General features: G+C 50.2%; 1 protein-coding gene across 1 annotated transcript in view; it reads right to left on the bottom strand.

Annotated features, from left to right (window-relative positions):
- LOC144809859 (differentially expressed in FDCP 6 homolog) overlaps positions 1 to 17,859 on the bottom strand; it is a 469,730-nt gene that overhangs the window by 185,640 nt on the left and 266,231 nt on the right. The window contains exons 7-8 of the mRNA XM_078673746.1: positions 5,960 to 6,132; positions 5,209 to 5,316 (exon numbers count right to left, since the gene is read on the bottom strand). Of these exons, the coding sequence (XP_078529872.1) occupies positions 5,209 to 5,316; positions 5,960 to 6,132 (281 nt within the window). The remainder of the gene's footprint in view (positions 1 to 5,208; positions 5,317 to 5,959; positions 6,133 to 17,859) is intronic.

Here is a 17,859-nt window from a genome sequence, read left to right on the forward strand (position 1 = left end):
TGGGGCCAAAGCCCATATGGTGGAGCACAGCAAATAAGTAGGGCCATTCCACGGTATCAAATGCCATAGTGGCGTCGAGGGAAAGGAGAACAGCTGGCTCTTGTATGCTGTCCCGGCGGGCCAAAACGGCCTGCAACCGTCGAAGGTTATGTGACGTATTGCGAGATGGCATAAAGCCAGACTGGTCTGGGTGCACCAAGGTGGCAAGGTGCGGGGCCAATCGCTGCGCTAATAACTTGGCCAGGATTTTTGGTTCCGCATTTATTAAAGAAATAGGGCGGTAAGAGGTGCAAGCCTCAGCCGCCTTACCGGGTTTATGGATCGGAATAATTGTGGTGAGGCGCTGATCTCTAGGGAGTTCACCCGCTTTCAGACTATCGGTAAACATATTAAGAAGATGGGGTGCCGTAATTTGAACCGAGCTCTTGTACAGCTCCACTGGGAACCCGTTGGGGCCCAGTGCTTTGCCAGAAGCCAACGCGTAGGTTGCCTCCTGTATTTCTTCCACCGTGATATCTGCGTCAAGTTGGAGCACCGCTTCTGGAGAGAGGCCAGGGATGGTTAAGTCTTTGATATAATCATATGCCTCCTCGATCGAGTATTGCGCCTGGGGGTATATAGGGTCTCGAAGTGGTCTGCGAGCAGGTCGACTATGGTCTCGGGATCCGAGGTCGTATGACCGGAAGGCGATGTCAGCTGGGCAATGACTCTGCCCGCCCTCTCCTTTTTGTCCAGCCAAGCCAGCATCTTACCGGCCTTGTCACCTAGCTCGTAAACCCTGTGACGGGTGGCCTGGATTGTGCCCAGCACCATTTCTTTCTGGTACGTCATCCACTCATTGCGCCGTAGCCGGACAGCCTGGGCCGCCCCGAGGGACGGTCGAACCTCCTGATCCCGGATCGCAGTGTTAAGCACCTCCTCCAAAGCGTGAAATTCCCGTCGCTGTGTTCGTTTGTGGTCAGCAACGGAGGCTATGGCCTGTCCGCGTAGGACCGTTTTGTAAGCCTCCCACAAGGTAGTGGGTGAATCCACCGATCCAGAATTTTCTTGGAAATACTGTTCAGTAGCCCTGGTGAAACCTTTCGATAGAGAGGGGACCTGCAGGTAGCTCGCATGGATAGGGAAAAGGCGGCGTCTATGTGCACGGTGGTGCGTGTATGTGAGTTGCAGTGGAGAGTGATCAGATATTCCCCTAGGACGGATACCTATCTCCTCAATGCCCTGCAGCCCCTCCCCTGACATCAGGAGGTAATCTATCCGGGAGAGGCAATTGTGGGCAGCCGAGTAGTAAGTGTATTGCCTATCATAAGGGTGTTTGTGTCTCCAGCAATCCGTAAGTCCCAGGGCGTCTAGTAGTCCGAGGAGTCGTCCAGCTCCCCGCACCGTCGCCGTATGAGGGTGTCTATCGAGGTCCTGATCAGCAACGTCATTGAAGTCTCCCCCTACCACCAATGTCGCGACTGGCAGAGTCAAGAGAAAGGTCGTGAGGGCAATGTGTGCTGTGGCATGTAGACCTGGTGGAATGTATACGGACACAAAGTTAAAAAGTTGGCCCTCCCACTGTACCGTTGCCGCTGCAAACCGCCCCTGAGTATCTACACGTGTCTGTTGTACCACCAACTGGGAGTTCTTTCTTATGAGTATCCCTGTCCCCCTTGAACCTGATGAGAAGTCTGCATGCGCAATGAGCTTATATCCCCATCTATCCATCGCCTTGGTCGCCGAGCCTACCAGATGTGTTTCCTGCAGTAACACTATGGCCGGGCCACAACGCTTTAGGAATTGCAGCACCAGGCCACGCTTCACCTTGTCTCCTAATCCCCGAACATTCCAAGTCAGGATTGTTAAAGCTGACTGGCGGGCTAGACGAATTTCAGGTACATCTGCCATCTGTGCAGCCATCTATCAGAGTGCGTAACCTCGCGGGGGACAAAACCTGCCAGGCCTCTACTTTCATGAAACATGACGTCTTCAGTACAATACAAGAAAAAGGAAAACAAAACATCCCTCCTCCCACCCCACCCTCAACAAGATTAAATGTGAGTCCTGTCTCATCTCGCGATTTGCGTTTAACGTTTAAACATTCCCCCCACGCCTCCCCCCTCCCTGCCTCCCTGCTAGACGGACCCAAAACTGCCCGCCCCCCTAACTCAGCAGAGTGCTTTACCCAACCCATGAACAGTTACTTGCTTGCTGGGGTGAAGTGTCCCCCGGAGTAGGCAGCTCCCCTGCCCTCCCCGGTCTCACCCGGGTCAGTGACCATTCCGGGTCCCACCCAGGAAGTCTTTTTTGTGTTCATCTTACGTGGCGCCAGGAGTCTATTCTTTCACGTCTCCCAGTTCGTTAGAGTTGTCCAGTGCCTGCGAGTGTGGCGATCCGTCTCTGTCCGAGGCCTGTGATCTCTGTTGACTGTCTCCTCGTTGGTTCCGGTTCATCCTGTTGGATCGGCGGGGCCGTCCCGTTTGTCGCCATCCATCCAGCCAGTCACGGGCCGACTCCGGTGTATCAAAAAACCAAACCTTACTGTCCACTACCACCCTAAGCCGCGCCGGGAAAAGCATGGAGTATGGTAATTCCTTGGCTCTCAGTTCCTTCTTAATTGCAAGGAAAGTCTTCCTCCGCCGCGACACCTCGGCAGTATAATCTGGAAAGAAGGCCCGTGTGGAATTGTGAACCTGTATTGGTGTGGCCACCCTTGCCGCCTGGAGGATCACGGCGCGGTCTCGAAAGTTAAAGAGTCTCGCAAGTATTGGTCTAGGGGGTGCTCCAGGTTTAGGTTGTCCCCCAGGAACCCTATGCGCTCGTTCTACGGAGAAAAATTGCGATAGTCCCTTTGGCTTAAGTCGTGTCTTGATCAGGTCCTCCACATATAGGTCCATGGCTCCAGTGCCTTCCGACTCCGGAACCCCAATAATTCTCACGTTGTTACGTCTGGAGCGCCCTTCCTGGTCATCCAGCTTCTCTTTTAGTGCCTTGTTCTCCGCCGTCACACACTCCATCGCTATTGGTAGGTCAGATACGTCCTCCACTAGAGATTTTGTGACTACCTCGACCTGTTTAACTCTTTCGCCCATCTTTTGGAAGTCCGCCCTCAGAAGCGAGACTTCAGTGGCCGTGGATCCCACTGTTGCTTGTACTTGTGCCAACGCCTTCATCACATCCTCCAGTGTTGCTATCTTTGTTCCGTCGCCGTCCGGTGTCTTCCCTGTGGACGTGCGATGCTCCGACTGGGATTGGGCCTGTCTGTCAAAAGCAAATTTCTCCAGCCTGGACTGCGATGAGTTGCCTTTCGGGCCTTTGCCTGCCATGATTCCCTCAGGTGCGCCTGTCGGCTGCAGTGTCTATGATATGCGGCCCCAAGGGGGATTTCTGCGCTTGAGATGTGCAGGCCGTGTCGCAGTGGCGTTTCCCACCTGTTCCACCCACTCAGAGAGGGGGTTCGTTGAGCCCCGATGTCAGGAGCAGCCGCTTCTGTCCCCTCCGCTTCTCAGTGGCCTTGACTGCAACCTTATGCCTTATGTGAGTAGGCCAGAGTCACTAGTTCAGCCCGTGATGTGGACGCCTGCCTTGCCTGCGTGACGCTCAGTACAGACTCCCCCGACCCCCGGGTGCGGCCCCGGTCCTTCCCACCGCTTCAGGGCGCTCCAGGTTCTTTCCTTGGTCAGCCGTGCCTCCCTGCCCCTGGCCCCCGCTGTTTCTGCCTCCCGCCGTGCTCCCTACTTCCTCGGCGTGGGTGAGGCCAGAGTCCCCCCGTCTAGGGCTGTTGTGGTGCACTACTGAAATGGCGCAAATGGGGCCCTCGGAGCTCGATTGCAGACGCTGTCACTTGCACGGGGGCCCGCACGACGAGTCACTGCAGAGGGTCCCCTCTGGTCGGGCACTTCGCCCCCCTACCTCGTCGCTGCGGCGCACTGCCGGGGGGGACTGATCCCACAGTGCCGATCCCGTTGCCCCCAGGTGCTCCACCCAGGCGCCGACGGTATTAAGCAGGCTTCCGATGGGGGCGGGGGGGGGGGGGCGGAGGGGAAGCTCCGGCGTCCGTCGATGAGGTTCTCGGGGGGGTTCCAGGTGGCGCACACTTCCGGTCGCCCACCGCCGGCTTGCCCTCACTTCCGGCCGGCCACACCACAAATCGGAGCCCGGCGTCTCAGTGTCAGTTTAGGCCCACCACTGTCGGAGTGCAGAACTTCACTTCCCGGCACCCGATTTTGATCGCTGTCCCTTCACAGCTATGCCACCGCCATGCTCGGCTGTCAAGCCACGCCCCCCAGTCCCACTTTTAATGAAACTCCCTGTGAGCACAGCAATAAAGCCCTCTTAAGAAGATGTGCTCACAACTGACTGAGCATCTAAAGGATTACCCTGTACAGACAATCAGGCTCCTCCGGATCTGTACCAGGGTCAGAGTATACTGTGTGCAGTGGAAAACCGAAAACAAGAAACCATTATTAGCGGGAATTCCGTCTGTAACACACGGCAAACAGGCTCCAAACACCAAAATCCCACATATTTTACATATGAATATTTTGTACATTAGCTTTTCCAGATCACCAACAGTTCTTTTAAATATCAGTAATAGTCTATTTGTTTGTGATCTAGTTTTAGGAGAAATATGCCCTCCTTTCACAAATCAGTTTTTTGTTGTTATTGAACTAAATTCGGATACTAGTGTACTCGTATCTTACAATACTAGTGGATCGTGATTCTTATTACAATAATTTGAGATATTCTAGCAGTAAAATGCTTAAATATTCTAGTACTTCAACACCACAGGTAGATATATCCATTTGGGAACTATATCTTGAGTCTTGCCTGCGTTGTAATACTTCTGCCTTATGGCTGTCCAGTCTATGGCATTTTTATTAAGGGCATGTTGCACTTGCCTGCATTTAACTTTATTTATTCTAGCTTCAAAAAGTGTCATTCACGTTGTGACATGTAATAAATGCGTATTAAATTGCTAACTCATTAGCGCCATGCAACAAGCTCGACTAGCTGAAGATAGCAAGTGATTTATCATTGACTTTAGGCAAAAATGGACAATGACAAAGGCATTGCACAGAGGACTGCCTGCCAGACCTTCAACCATAACTTCTGCCCCATCAGTGACTTCCCATATAGCCGTTTTAGTACTTCTCAAAATAGTCTCTTTATCCAGTTGTCTCACTCCGACTAGAATATTTAAGTTTCTTTAGATGTCAGACTCACCATTTTGGCTTGCTTCAGCTGGGATTCCAAAGCAAGATGCAACTTCTCATGCTGTTCAAATGTCTGTCGATTCTTCTTGTCCATTAGTTGCTCCATTTGCTCCTGAACCTACAAGTAGGATATGTACAAATCAGACACGTGATTTCATATAATATCAAAAACAAAGATCAATTTTGCCTTCTTACTTTAGAATAGTTAGTATTAACCTTTAGTGTTAAACTTTAATAGAGAAGCTGATTGGTACACGGTAATTGCCTTGCAACTCTTGTCTGAGACATTTTTACATAGACAGACAAGCAATCCTACATGACCTACCTAGTGGTTGACCTACAAACCCTTAAAAAGAGATAATATACAACGATAGGAGTGAACAATGATTGCACCCCTGCTTGACGCAAGTGCATAATGCAATGGATAAAACATCTTATTCCAGAAAAGAAGGATCCTGAATTAGAGCACCCGATTGTAAGGGTGGGTCGTGTGCATTCGTGGTAGCATTCACAGTACAGCTGATGTTTCATTGTAATTGAATTACTTTATTATCCCAAGAGGTAATTCTGGCAACATATACACTTAAATAGGTTTCAAAAAGGTCCTTAAACTGAAGGTAGTAGTTATGCAGCAAACCAAAACTCAAGTCATTGACTCCAAGTACCCATTTAGGCCAGATGCAGGCGATCCAACAGAGGTATTCTTGTCTGCATCTAAAGTAACATTGTTTTCTGCAAGTCATGGGTGCACGCTTTTTTACCTGAGATATTGCCCGGATGTAATTTTCTCTCTCCTCCTGAAGCCTCTGGAGTTCTTTTTCTTTTTCGAATGCCTTCCTCCTGTTCTGCTCACGCTGCTGTCTTCGTTTCAACTTCAGGTCACCATGCAAGGATGTCTTGTTCTCTGCCTGTAGCTTGATTGCAGTTTGAATGGCTGAAGATGAGGAAACAGGCAAATCCTATAAGCTCTTTGTTTACCAATCAGCACCGCCCCTTATGTACTGCCTTACACTGAACCGCTTTGCCATCACTTAACCCTATTAAGAAAACGCATACATACCTTATTTCCAGCACTAGACATACTATGGGAGTCAATGTGGCACAATCGATAGCGATTGAGGTTCAATGCATATCTAGAGCTCATATAAGCAAGTGGCCTATAAGCCCAATAAGTGCACAGACCAGTTTGTGGAACCACTTGGCCACTTTGCCATTGTAAAGGGGTCTGCAGATGCTTTTTTGGGCACCTCTGTGATATGCATTTGGAAGTTATGCTCTGCGCAGTGCAAAGTGGTAATCCCTTATCTGTACGGCGGTGTAAAACACTGGAAGAGGGGTGAGCTTTGCAGTAAACACCAACAAGTCATTTCAAGACAGCGTGAAAAGAAAAGGTTAAAGAATAAAGCCACCCTATGCTGAGCTCCAGTTCCCTGAATTTACTCTTTAACAGATACCAGCTGTGTAACTATGCAAGTAGTCCTGCAAGCAATTGCTTGTTTACTCTAAGGTGCTCTAGTGTGCTATGTTTTACAACCAACCTTGAAGAAAGTGTGCGATTTTGTAAGGATGTGATGAATAGTGGACAGGAATCAATCAATCAATCAGGTCATTTATAGAGCGCACTACTCACCCGTAGGGTCTCAAGGCGCTGGGTGGGAGGGGGGTGCCGTTACTGCTCGAACAGCCAGGTCTTGAGCTTCTTCCTGAAGGAGAGGTGGTCTTGGGTCAGGCGCAGGTCGGTCGGGAGTGAGTTCCAGGTCTTGGCGGCCAGGTAGGAGAAGGACCTTCCTCCTGTTGTCGCTCTTCGGATGCGGGGGACGGCGGCGAGGGCGTGGTTGGTTGATCTGAGGAGGCGCTTGGGAGTGTAGAAGTTGATCCGGTTGTTGAGGTAGCTCGGGCCTTGGTCGTGTAGGGCTTTGTGCGCGTGGGTGAGGAGACGGAAGGTGATTCTCTTGTTGATCGGGAGCCAGTGCAGATCTCTAAGGTGTCCGGAGATGTGGCTGCGTCGGGGGATGTCGAGGATGAGTCTGGCCGAGGCGTTCTGGATCCGCTGGAGTCTCTTCTGGAGCTTGGCGGTGGTTCCGGCGTAGAGGGCGTTGCCGTAGTCCAGTCGGCTGGTGACGAGGGCCTGGGTGACCGTCTGCCTCGTCTCGGTGGGGATCCACCGGAAGATCTTACGTAGCATGCGCAGGATGTTGAAGCAGGACGAGGAGACGGCGTTTACTTGTCTGGTCATGGAGAGGGAGGAGTCCAGGATGAAGCCCAGGTTGCGTGCGTGGTCCGTCGGTTTGGGTGCGGTGCCCAGGGCGGGGTGGCCACCAGGAGTCATCCCAGGCGGAGGGCGAGGAGCCCAGGATGAGGACCTCCGTCTTGTCCGAGTTCAGTTTCAGGCGGCTGGTCGTCATCCATTCGGCTACATCTCTCATCCCTTCGTGCAGGTTGGCTCTGGCGGTGGCGGGGTCGTTGGTCAGGGAGAGGATCAGCTGGGTGTCGTCGGCGTAGGAGATTATGTTGAGGTTGTGTTGGCGTGCGATGGCCGCGAGGGGGCTCATGTAGACGTTGAAGAGGGTGGGGCTCAGTGAGGATCCTTGAGGGACGCCGCAGATGACTTTGGTGGCCTCTGACTTGTACGGTGGTAGGCGGACTCTCTGTGTTCTTCCGTCGAGGAAGGAGGTGATCCATTCCAGTGCCTTGTCCTGGATTCCGATGTTGCCGAGGCGCTGTACTAGGGTGCGGTGGCAGACAGTGTCGAAAGCCGCGGAGAGGTCCAGGAGGATGAGGGCCGCTGTTTCTCCGTTGTCCATCAGAGTTCGAATGTCATCGGTGGCAGCGATGAGGGCGGTCTCGGTGCTGTGGTTCGCTCGGAAGCCCGACTGTGAGGGGTCGAGGGATCCATTCGTCTCGAGGAAGGTGGCCAGCTGTTTGTTGACGGTCTTCTCGATGACTTTGGCCGGGAACGGGAGGAGCGAGATGGGACGGTAGTTCTTGAGGTCGGTGGGGTCTGCTGTGGGTTTCTTGAGAAGAGCGCTGAGTTCGGCGTGCTTCCAGCTCTCAGGGAAGGTGGCGGTGTCGAAGGAGGTGTTGATGATGTCCCGCAGGTGGGGTGCGATGACAGCGTCGGCCTTGTTGAAGACGTGGTGAGGGCAGGGGTCAGTCGGAGATCCGGAATGGATGGAGTTCATTGTGCAGATGGTGTCTTCGGTGCTGATCGGAAGGATTTTTCTGAGGTTCCGTTTACAAAGCTCAACTTTATCTCCAAATTTAATAGCGACACAGCAAACATTAGGCACACGACTTCTCAGGTCTAGTATATTCTCAGAAATAATATGTGCTGTGGCATGAAAAGATGGACGGAATGCTGAATAAATCAAACATTTTCCCCACGGTCGAGAGATTTGGGTTAAATCCATCATTCTTTTGCTCACTACGCCATCCTAGTTTGGACCAAGTCATATGCAAATCATTTGTTTAATCCAGATCTCTTGACTGGGGGTGAATGTTTGATTCATTCAGCATTCCGACCCTCATTTGTTTGCGTAGTGCTTTTTGCATCAAGTGCGATGGGTATGCCCAGACGTGGGTCCCTTGTACACTGTGCCACTAAATTCAAGCTAGCCTGGCTGATGAGGGGTGATACCCAGAAACCAGCCCTAAGATGCCTGTTTCTGGACTAGGGAGGACCTGGCTTGGCAGTTCGGACTGCACTGTTACCATGAGGACAAGGGCCAAGACTGATTTGCTCGTGGCTGGGTCCAAACTGGGGTATCATGGGGAGCAAAAGAACAATGGATTTAATCCAGATCTCTTCACTGGGGGTGAATGTTTGATTGATTCAGCATCTTTTCATAGCAGAAATAGGCGAACGACCTTTACAATGCGGTTGCTACACCGCGATACATTTAGATCGCTGTCATTACACCTTCCCTGCTGTTACACACACTGGAGTTGGAATAGTAAATCATACTACTCCTAAGTCCAGTGCCTCTAGCAGAAGGTGCTGTAACGATTTGCGTTTTAATAACTGCGATGTAACGTACCGCGATGTAAATGATTGCGCTGTAACGTCCTATATTCCGTAAATATGTAACACTAAATCTTTAGTCTTTAAATGTGACAACAAGCTATATTTAGACCCACACATCAAAGCCACAGTTTAAAGTACCTACTTGACTGAGACGGTCTATGAAGATCAATAAATTAATTCCTTCTACCAAGTCTCATACATTTTGTGTACACCTTAGCAATCGCCTGCCTAGAATACAGGACAACTGGACTTTCTGCAGTAAGCATTGTTCACATAAAACGAGTTCTACATCTGGCAGCCAAAATGATCCCTGGCACCAAGAAATATGACCATCCCTAGTAATTCCACAACACAGCTAACTGAGAAAGCCTGCAGCGTCTTGAGGTGTTGAGGCTCTGAAACCGAATACTCTAAAATATTTAAAATACAAAATCAAACCTTGAGGCCGCCACGAAAGCTTCACAGCTCCAACTCACGTGATCATGTACCCATCAGATGTGCTAAAATCACGATCCTGACCAAGTGATTTTCAAGATTTGCTAATCTTTCCCTGGTTTCTTAAACACACAGAAAGAACTCTTGATACTGATAAGTACTTCTAATCTTGTTGGTTGCGCACTAATGTGAATTATAACTAGTCTGGCTTGACGGAGTCTTTTCCATGCTCTTGTCTGTCTCCTACCCACAAATAAGAACCCTCGCTTGAGATCTTTCTCTCCCCTCTCTCTCTCTCTCTTAAAACACTTTTTAGGTTTCGCCTGGCGTTCACTGCGCAGCAGTGTCGCGCAGGCGATTTTTTTTTATCTCCAGTACTGGGGCTTTAACCCGCCTCTCTCTTCCATTGGCTAGCTCCATAAATGGAGGCTAGCCATTGGAAGAGAGATGTGTCAATCATTGTGGGAGCAGATTCGTGGGCGTTTCTGTGTTTTTTAAGCCTCTTCCCTTTTTTGCCGTCATGTAGAGGTGGGCCATTGTGGGTGTTTCCTTTTTTTTTTGTTGCCAGGGCTGTTTTTTTGTCAGTCTGTGCCAGCTTCGCTGCTCGCTCGCAGTCTCCTCCCTGTGCTCCCACTCTTTAAATGGCTGCCGTGCCGAGAACTCGTTTTACTTTTTACGCTTAAAACAGCGAGGTGGCTGAGTAAATTATAAGCACACCACTCGCATATGAACGGATGCACATGTGCTCGGGCAGTGTGCCTCGTCGTGCGTGCTCCAGAGGTTGCCATGTGTGCACAGAGCTCATTGTGTGCTGCCAGCCATGTGCTCTGTTGTTCCTGCGCTCGGCTCTCACAGGAGGGGGCAGTGCTGCTGCAGCCGCCGACCGAACACATGAGGCGAGAAAACACGCAGATGCCAGAAACCTTTCCTCCCCTCCTCCAGCTCGCTGGCACAAAGGCTTGCGTTTCCCCCCTAGTTTTATTTTTTATTCGGGGATGGATGTTTGACTCTCTGGAACCTCCGAGCGTGGAAAGCCGTGGGCGGCCGCCAGCTCGCTGCGCATAACTGGATTCCCCAGGTAATGTAAACATTGCTTGTATACATTTTTCTTATTTTTTATTACTACAGAGGGGCTCGTGGGACCACTGTGAAGAGATGTTTCGATTACTTATAACGGGGTGATACAAAAGCGGTTTGAGGGCTCATCCTTTGACCCCTGACACCTACTTCTCGCCATGCAGAGAGATGTGTTTACCCTTGTTTCCAAAACGCCATATCCTCAGGGTTGGAGTCCGCTTCGAGCCCTTGTTCTGCACGCGTTCTTATTGTTTACATCGTGACGTACACAGATACAATGGAACTCGAGGCTCGCCTCTCGTCGAATCATCTTCCTGCCTCCTGTGACCTCCGAGACCCGGAAGAATGTCACACGAGCCCTAACTCCAGGTAGACTCACACCACCCGGTGTTCCGAGTGTCTCTGGGGGTGAATATACTCGGTCCATAAACTCTGGCCCCAGGAACACCAGGGCTAGACAGCACTGCAGATGTACACTGCTGCCGGAGAAGGGGGCAGGGGGCGGGGCATCTGACCCAGGCAGTAGAACGAGGGGACCAGTCAGTGCTCCCCAGGCAGACAGCAGCCTCCCTTCCTGATGCTTTAAAGCAGCCAATGTGTACTCTGTTTATAGAAGGACCAATAAAACAAAAATACATTATCCGATGAGCGGCATCAGAGAGCGTGGGAAGAAGTTGGGGATGTGAGGCTTGAAAGAAGTTGGGGGCGTGAGGCTTGAAAGAAGTTGGGGGCGTGAGGCTTTGAAAGAAGCTGGGGGCGTGAGGCTTGAAAAGAAGTTGGGGGCGTGAGGCTTGAAAAGAAGTTGGGGGCGTGAGGCTTGAAAAGAAGTTGGGGGCGTGAGGCTGAAAGAAGTTGGGGACGTGAGGCTTAAAAGAAGTTGGGGGCGTGAGGCTTAGAAGAAGTTGGGGGCGTGAGGCTTTGAAAGAAGCTGGGGGCGTGAGGCTTGAAAAGAAGTTGGGGGCGTGAGGCTTAAAAAGAAGTTGGGGGCGTGAGGCTTGAAAGAAGTTGGGGGCGTGAGGCTTGAAAGAAGTTGGGGGCGTGAGGCTTGAAAGAAGTTGGGGGCGTGAGGCTTGAAAGAAGTTGGGGGCGTGAGGCTGAAAGAAGTTGGGGCGTGAGGCTGAAAGAAGTTGGGGGCGTGAGGCTGAAAGAAGTTGGGGGCCTGAGGCTTGAAAGAAGTTGGGGGCCTGAGGCTTGAAAGAAGTTGGGGGCCTGAGGCTTGAAAGAAGTTGGGGGCCTGAGGCTTGAAAGAAGTTGGGGGTGAGGCTTGAAACGAAGTTGGGGGCGTGAGGCTTGAAACGAAGTTGGGGGCGTGAGGCTTAAAAAGAAGTTGGGGGCGTGAGGCTTGAAAGAAGTTGGGGGCGTGAGGCTTGAAAGAAGTTGGGGGCGTGAGGCTGAAAGAAGTTGGGGGCGTGAGGCTGAGAGAAGTTGGGGGCGTGAGGCTGAAAGAAGTTGGGGGCTTGAGGCTTGAAAGAAGTTGGGGGCTTGAGGCTTGAAAGAAGTTGGGGGCCTGAGGCTTGAAAGAAGTTGGGGGCGTGAGGCTTGAAAGAAGTTGGGGGCCTGAGGCTTGAAAGAAGTTGGGGGCTTGAGGCTTGAAAGAAGTTGGGGGCTTGAGGCTTGAAAGAAGTTGGGGGCCTGAGGCTTGAAAGAAGTTGGGGGCGTGAGGCTTGAAAGAAGTTGGGGGCCTGAGGCTTGAAAGAAGTTGGGGGCCTGTGGCTTGAAAGAAGTTGCGGGCCTGAGGCTTGAAAGAAGTTGGGGGCGTGAGGCTGAAAGAAGTTGGGGAGTGAGGCTGAAAGAAGTTGGGGGCGTGAGGCTTGAAACGAAGTTGGGGGCGTGAGGCTTGAAACGAAGTTGGGGGCGTGTGGTGAATTTTAAACCTTAAGCAGAGACACAAAATAATCTTCTTTCCTTCTCCCTCTCACTCCCATCTCTCTCACTCCTTCCTGTCCTCACTCCTTCCTGTTCCTCTTCTCCCCTCCTTCCTATTTTCCATCTCCCTTTTTCCTCCTCCCTCTCCTTCCCTCTCCCTTCTTCCTCTCCTCCTCGCTCTTCTTCCCTTCTCATCTCTTCCTCTCCTCCCTTTTCTTCCCTTCTCCCCCGCCTCCCTCTCCCTCTTCTCACCTCTCTCCTCTCCATCCTCTTTTCCCCTCTCTCTCTCACTTTTTTTCTCTCTCCCTCTTCATCCCTCTCCCCCTTTTCACAAAATAAGCCTAGCACATATTTGAGGCAGCAGACCAGTGGTAAACAAGCATTTACAATGCAACAGTCTCGCCTTTTCAAAAGTTAGAGCTATTGGCATTGTAAATGACAACAATTTTATTTATGTGTTGGTTTTGAAAACAGATAAATAAATGGCATTGTCATTTACAATGCCATTAGCTCTAACTTTTGCAAAGGCGAGACCGTTGCATTGTAAATGCTTGTTTTTAAAAAAAAAAACATTTTGCTCAGTCTGCCCAGACCTATAAATGGGATCTAATTTGCACAATTCTTGCACTCATTAAAATCTACAAGGTCAACCATGAAGTTGACACGTTTATTTCAGACTACACTCTTGCCTTGTGTTTATGATTCTGCTTTTGATTCCCGACAAACAATAAAGTAACTACCTGGTGTCTACACATCCAGCCATGAATTGAATGAAATAAAACTATATGATGAAGTTAATGTAGCCACCTGATAGTCTCTTGAATATAGAGCATAACCTAAGAACGCTAAGCAGGCTACCTTTGTAAACTGTAAAATGTTTTTTATTTTATATGTAAAATGTTTCTTCCTGTACAAAGCCTTATATGCTACTAACCACTCTGACCTTTTTTTGCACTACACAACAAGCCAAATGTCAATACCAGTTTTAGGAGGGTGGAGGGTCGAGCACAATGTAAGGTGGAGGGATTACTGGACCTCACCGTGGTGATTGGGGCAGACTGCACTGGTGTCCGTGTTCCGTCATACTATGGCACTGTTGACTGGACCAAGTACACCCCTACCGCACGTGACTCTCAGAACAGCCAAGGTGAGCGGTCCAAGATTTCTCAGGCAGTATTTGGGAGGATATGCAGACTCAAGCAATCTTTCAATAGAAACAATGAGTGAACGTCCAACCCATAACTTTTCTTTTTCTGGGGCTCATTTTGGCGGCTCCGCATCTTTCTCATTGAATTGACTGGTGAAGACTGCATCTACTCGGTGGAGGCACTCTCGACACGCAGCTGCAGCACTGAGGGTGGGGAATCTTTTCCTTCCTGTCTAGGCACTGAGGCGAGATCGGTGAGAAGGTCTTTACTCACCAAAGTGACCTGCTTCATCATCGAGCCTCTCTTCATGACATTTACTGGAGCTCTGCATTGCACAGTTCCCTGAGTACGTTCCCTTTCCTTATGCATTCTTATCCTTTCCCCGGGTTACCATATACCTCACCATTAGGGATGTCCCCAGTTTTTCCTCTTAAAGAGCCCCTGTGTGAAAAGTGCAGGGAACCATCTGAGAAGCGGCCCGATGATGAAGCATGTAATATAGCCTTATAGCCCACCGTAGAGGGCTATACCGGCTATTAAAGGCCCTCTCCAGCGTTAAAGGCCCCGAGCCGAAGGCGAGGGCCTTTAACAAGGGAGAGGGACTTTAATAGCAGTATAGCCCATCTACGAAGGGCTATAAGGCTATTAGAACATTCTGTCACTATAAGACAGAATGTTCTAACAAAAAAGGCTTTTGGGAGCGTGAGGGGATTGGAATCCCCTCAGGCACCCTGAAGCCTTTGTTCACAGCCAGAGCTGTGAACAAAGAAACATTGGAATGTTGGAGCTCCAGGCTTATACCAGCCATTATAAGCCAGGAGCACTCCATTGTATTCAATGGAGCTCCCAACATTCCAATGTTCTAATATTAGTGAGGGCGATCCATTGTTCTCTCTTTAGGAAGAACCTCAAACTGGGCTTCTTCCTCAAGGTTACCATCTCTTGGTAGCAGAGGTCCTAGTATCCTCTTTATAGTGCACGGGGTGCTTTTCTGCTACATAGTTAGGGAGGGAAGTTGCACCTCTGGAACAACTCAGCATCTTCTTTATCCTTCCATCTCCCCTTATTTTGGTTTTTAATAATCTGACTATGTTTGATACTTTGTTTGCCAGTTCCTGTTTGATCAGTTCTTTATTAAATACTTAATATCAAATATATATATTTTTTTTTATATTTCTTTTTATTAAATTTTTTAAAACATAAACAATAAACAATAAAGAAACAAGGCAATACAATTGTTACAAATGGTGAAGCGTCCTGCGGGAAGGAAAGCACACAACTTTGGTACAGTCAACAATACAGGATGGGGGAGAGCAAGGGGAAATTGCAAATCAGGAGGCAATTTAGCTGAAACAGTAGTAGGAATGTCGGGTCAGGGGGAAGGTAGAGTGGTCTCGACATGTGTGAAGGGAGGTGTACATATTTCACCTCGATAGGAATTCCACTGGCCCAAGACTTTCCCCCATTTTCGGGGCCTGCCACGTGCCACGTATGTTGTCTTCTCTCTAAACATACACCAGTTCATGTTTTCCTTCCATACCAGAACAGTGGGTGGCCTCTGAGAACCCCACAATTGCGCAATATCTCTCTTGGCAATCAAATTCCCGAGGGTCACCCACTGAGTCTGGGCCACATCATAGTCAGTCGGCTCCCAAACATTCAACAAACATCTCCTAGCTTCAGGCAACAACGCAACACCCGTGACCTCTTCCATAACCACATGTACTCGGTTCCAATAACGCACAACCGCCGGGCACTCCCAGAGTATGTGAAGAAAAGTGCCCAGTAGACCTCATCCATGCCTACACATCCCGTCCAAGGAATACCCCATACTAATAAGGCGAGGACCAGTCACATAGATCCGGTGGAGGATTTTAAGCTGCACAAACCGGAGACGAGCCGGAATTGCAACCTCCTTCGGCGAAGATACCGCCGACTGCCAGTCTTCATCGTCCAACTCGAGACCATCGCCGGTCCAGGCCTCTCTGAGACGGTCTAAGAGGTCAACCCGATCATTTATCAACTTTTTATAGATCAGCGAAATTGTACTGTCGGGGAAGTGCCCGTCCAGTACCCGGTCTTCTAGTGGGGATGCCTCCGGGATAGTGGCACCTGACGGAAAGTCTGAGGTCAACGCATGGCGAATCTGCACATAACAGAAAAACTCCCTATCACTCAACTCGTATTCCGCCTTCAACTCCTCAAAAGTCTTGACCCTGTCCTTGACCCAGACATCATTCACCCTGCAAATACCAATCACGTCCCACTTATCAAAGCCTTTCGTCTTCCACAGGGAGCCAAGCCTCTCGGATGCATAAAGTGGAGTCGCTCAAGTCAATCTATCCTTCCATCCCATTGCAGCATTTGCACGATACCATGCTTGCACCGCTATCTTAGGTGGACCCGTGAGCATCTTCCCGGCAGATTTTGTAAAGAGCGCCCTGTTGTAATCCCCGCCAGGCAACAGCCACTTGTCCATTTCGAACGCGGGTTTCGACGCAGGACCATACGTGCCATGATTGATTGCCCCCAGCTGGGAGGCCCAATAATAGCGCCTAATATCTGGGAGTGCGATTCCACCATAGTACCAGGGGAGTGTCAGCTTAGCAAGGGCAATGCGAGATCGCCCGCCCCATATCAGTTGTCTCTGTAGACTTTCCACCTCTCGAAAGTAGCTCGCTGGGTTAACGTCAAATGTATTTTGTAACGCATATAAGAACCGGGGCAATGACATCATCTTAAATAATGCTGCTCGTCCGAGGGGTACAACGGAAGCTTGCGCCAGGCCACAACATCAGTCCTTAGGCCTTGAAGCGGGGGGAGCAAGTTACGTTCATAGCGGACCACAGGATCTAGGGCAATAAAGACCCCCAAGTATTTGAATCCCGCCTGCACCACCTGTATGGGACAACCACGCGGCAAGGGAGGAGATTCACCCGAAAGGACATATACACAAGACTTAGACCAGTTAATTACGAGGCCGGAATTCTTCCCGAAAGAATTTAAAACATCAAACAACACTATCAGCGACTTCTGAGGTGACGTGAGGTACAACAGGATATCATCCGCGTAAAGTGACACTCGATCCTCAAAGTCCGGGGTCCACCGAATACCTTTCATCGATGGCTCCCACCTCAGCCAGGCTGCCAAGGGTTCCAAGGCGAGGGCAAAAAGAAGCGGAGACAAAGGACACCCCTGGCGTGTACCCCTTCCGAGGGTAAACGGCCCAGAAACTCGACCATTCACAACCACCTGGGCCAATGGTTCCTCGTACAGCAGTCTCACCCAGCCGATAAAAACAGGGCCAAAACCAAACTTCACAAGGGCCGCCCATAGGTACGGCCATTCTAGCGTATCGAACGCCATTGTGGCATCCAAGGAAGCCATATGGCCGGCTCACGTAGCAACGCAGCCCTCGCAAGGGCGCCATGTAGGCGCCGCAGATTCAATGCCGTGTTACGGTGTGGAATGAAACCGGATTGATCTGGATGGATCAGGTCGCCAATTACAGTTATCAAGCGGTTTGCGAGCACCTTCGCGAGGAAGCTTTTGAAAACATACTTATTCCCTATGTGATGTGATTGATTTGGCTCTGTGGTTATCGTTGCTGTCTGGTTAAGCGCTGGGATGCCCGAGGGTAAATACGCGCTATATAAGATTCCAAATAAATAAAATAAAAATAAATAAAAATCTTGGGCTCAGCATTTAAGAGCGAAATAGGTCTGTACGATACACAACGATCTTGCGGTTTCCCCTCCTTATGAATCACGACAATAGATGCAAGTCGTTGATCAGAAGGGAGGGAGCCCACATCTAATGACTCCAAAAACATAGACCGAAGATACGGCGCTAATTTATCAGGGCACAGTTTGTAGAGCTCGATGGGGAGTCCGTTAGGGCCCATAGCCTTTCCAGATCGCACGGAGCGAATAGCAGTCGCCACCTCCTCGACAGAAAGCGTCGCATCCATCGATTCCCTGTCTAAATCCGACAAGCGGGGCAGCGCAATGTCTCTTAACAGCAAATGCGAATGCTGCTCCGGCCTGTCGGAGACAGGGGAATATACAGTTTGGAAGTGTTCTGCAAAACACTCCACAATCTCAATAGGGTC

The sequence above is a fragment of the Lissotriton helveticus genome, chromosome 1_1 (genome assembly GCF_964261635.1).
Source record: "Lissotriton helveticus chromosome 1_1, aLisHel1.1, whole genome shotgun sequence".
Taxonomy (NCBI): domain Eukaryota; kingdom Metazoa; phylum Chordata; class Amphibia; order Caudata; family Salamandridae; genus Lissotriton; species Lissotriton helveticus.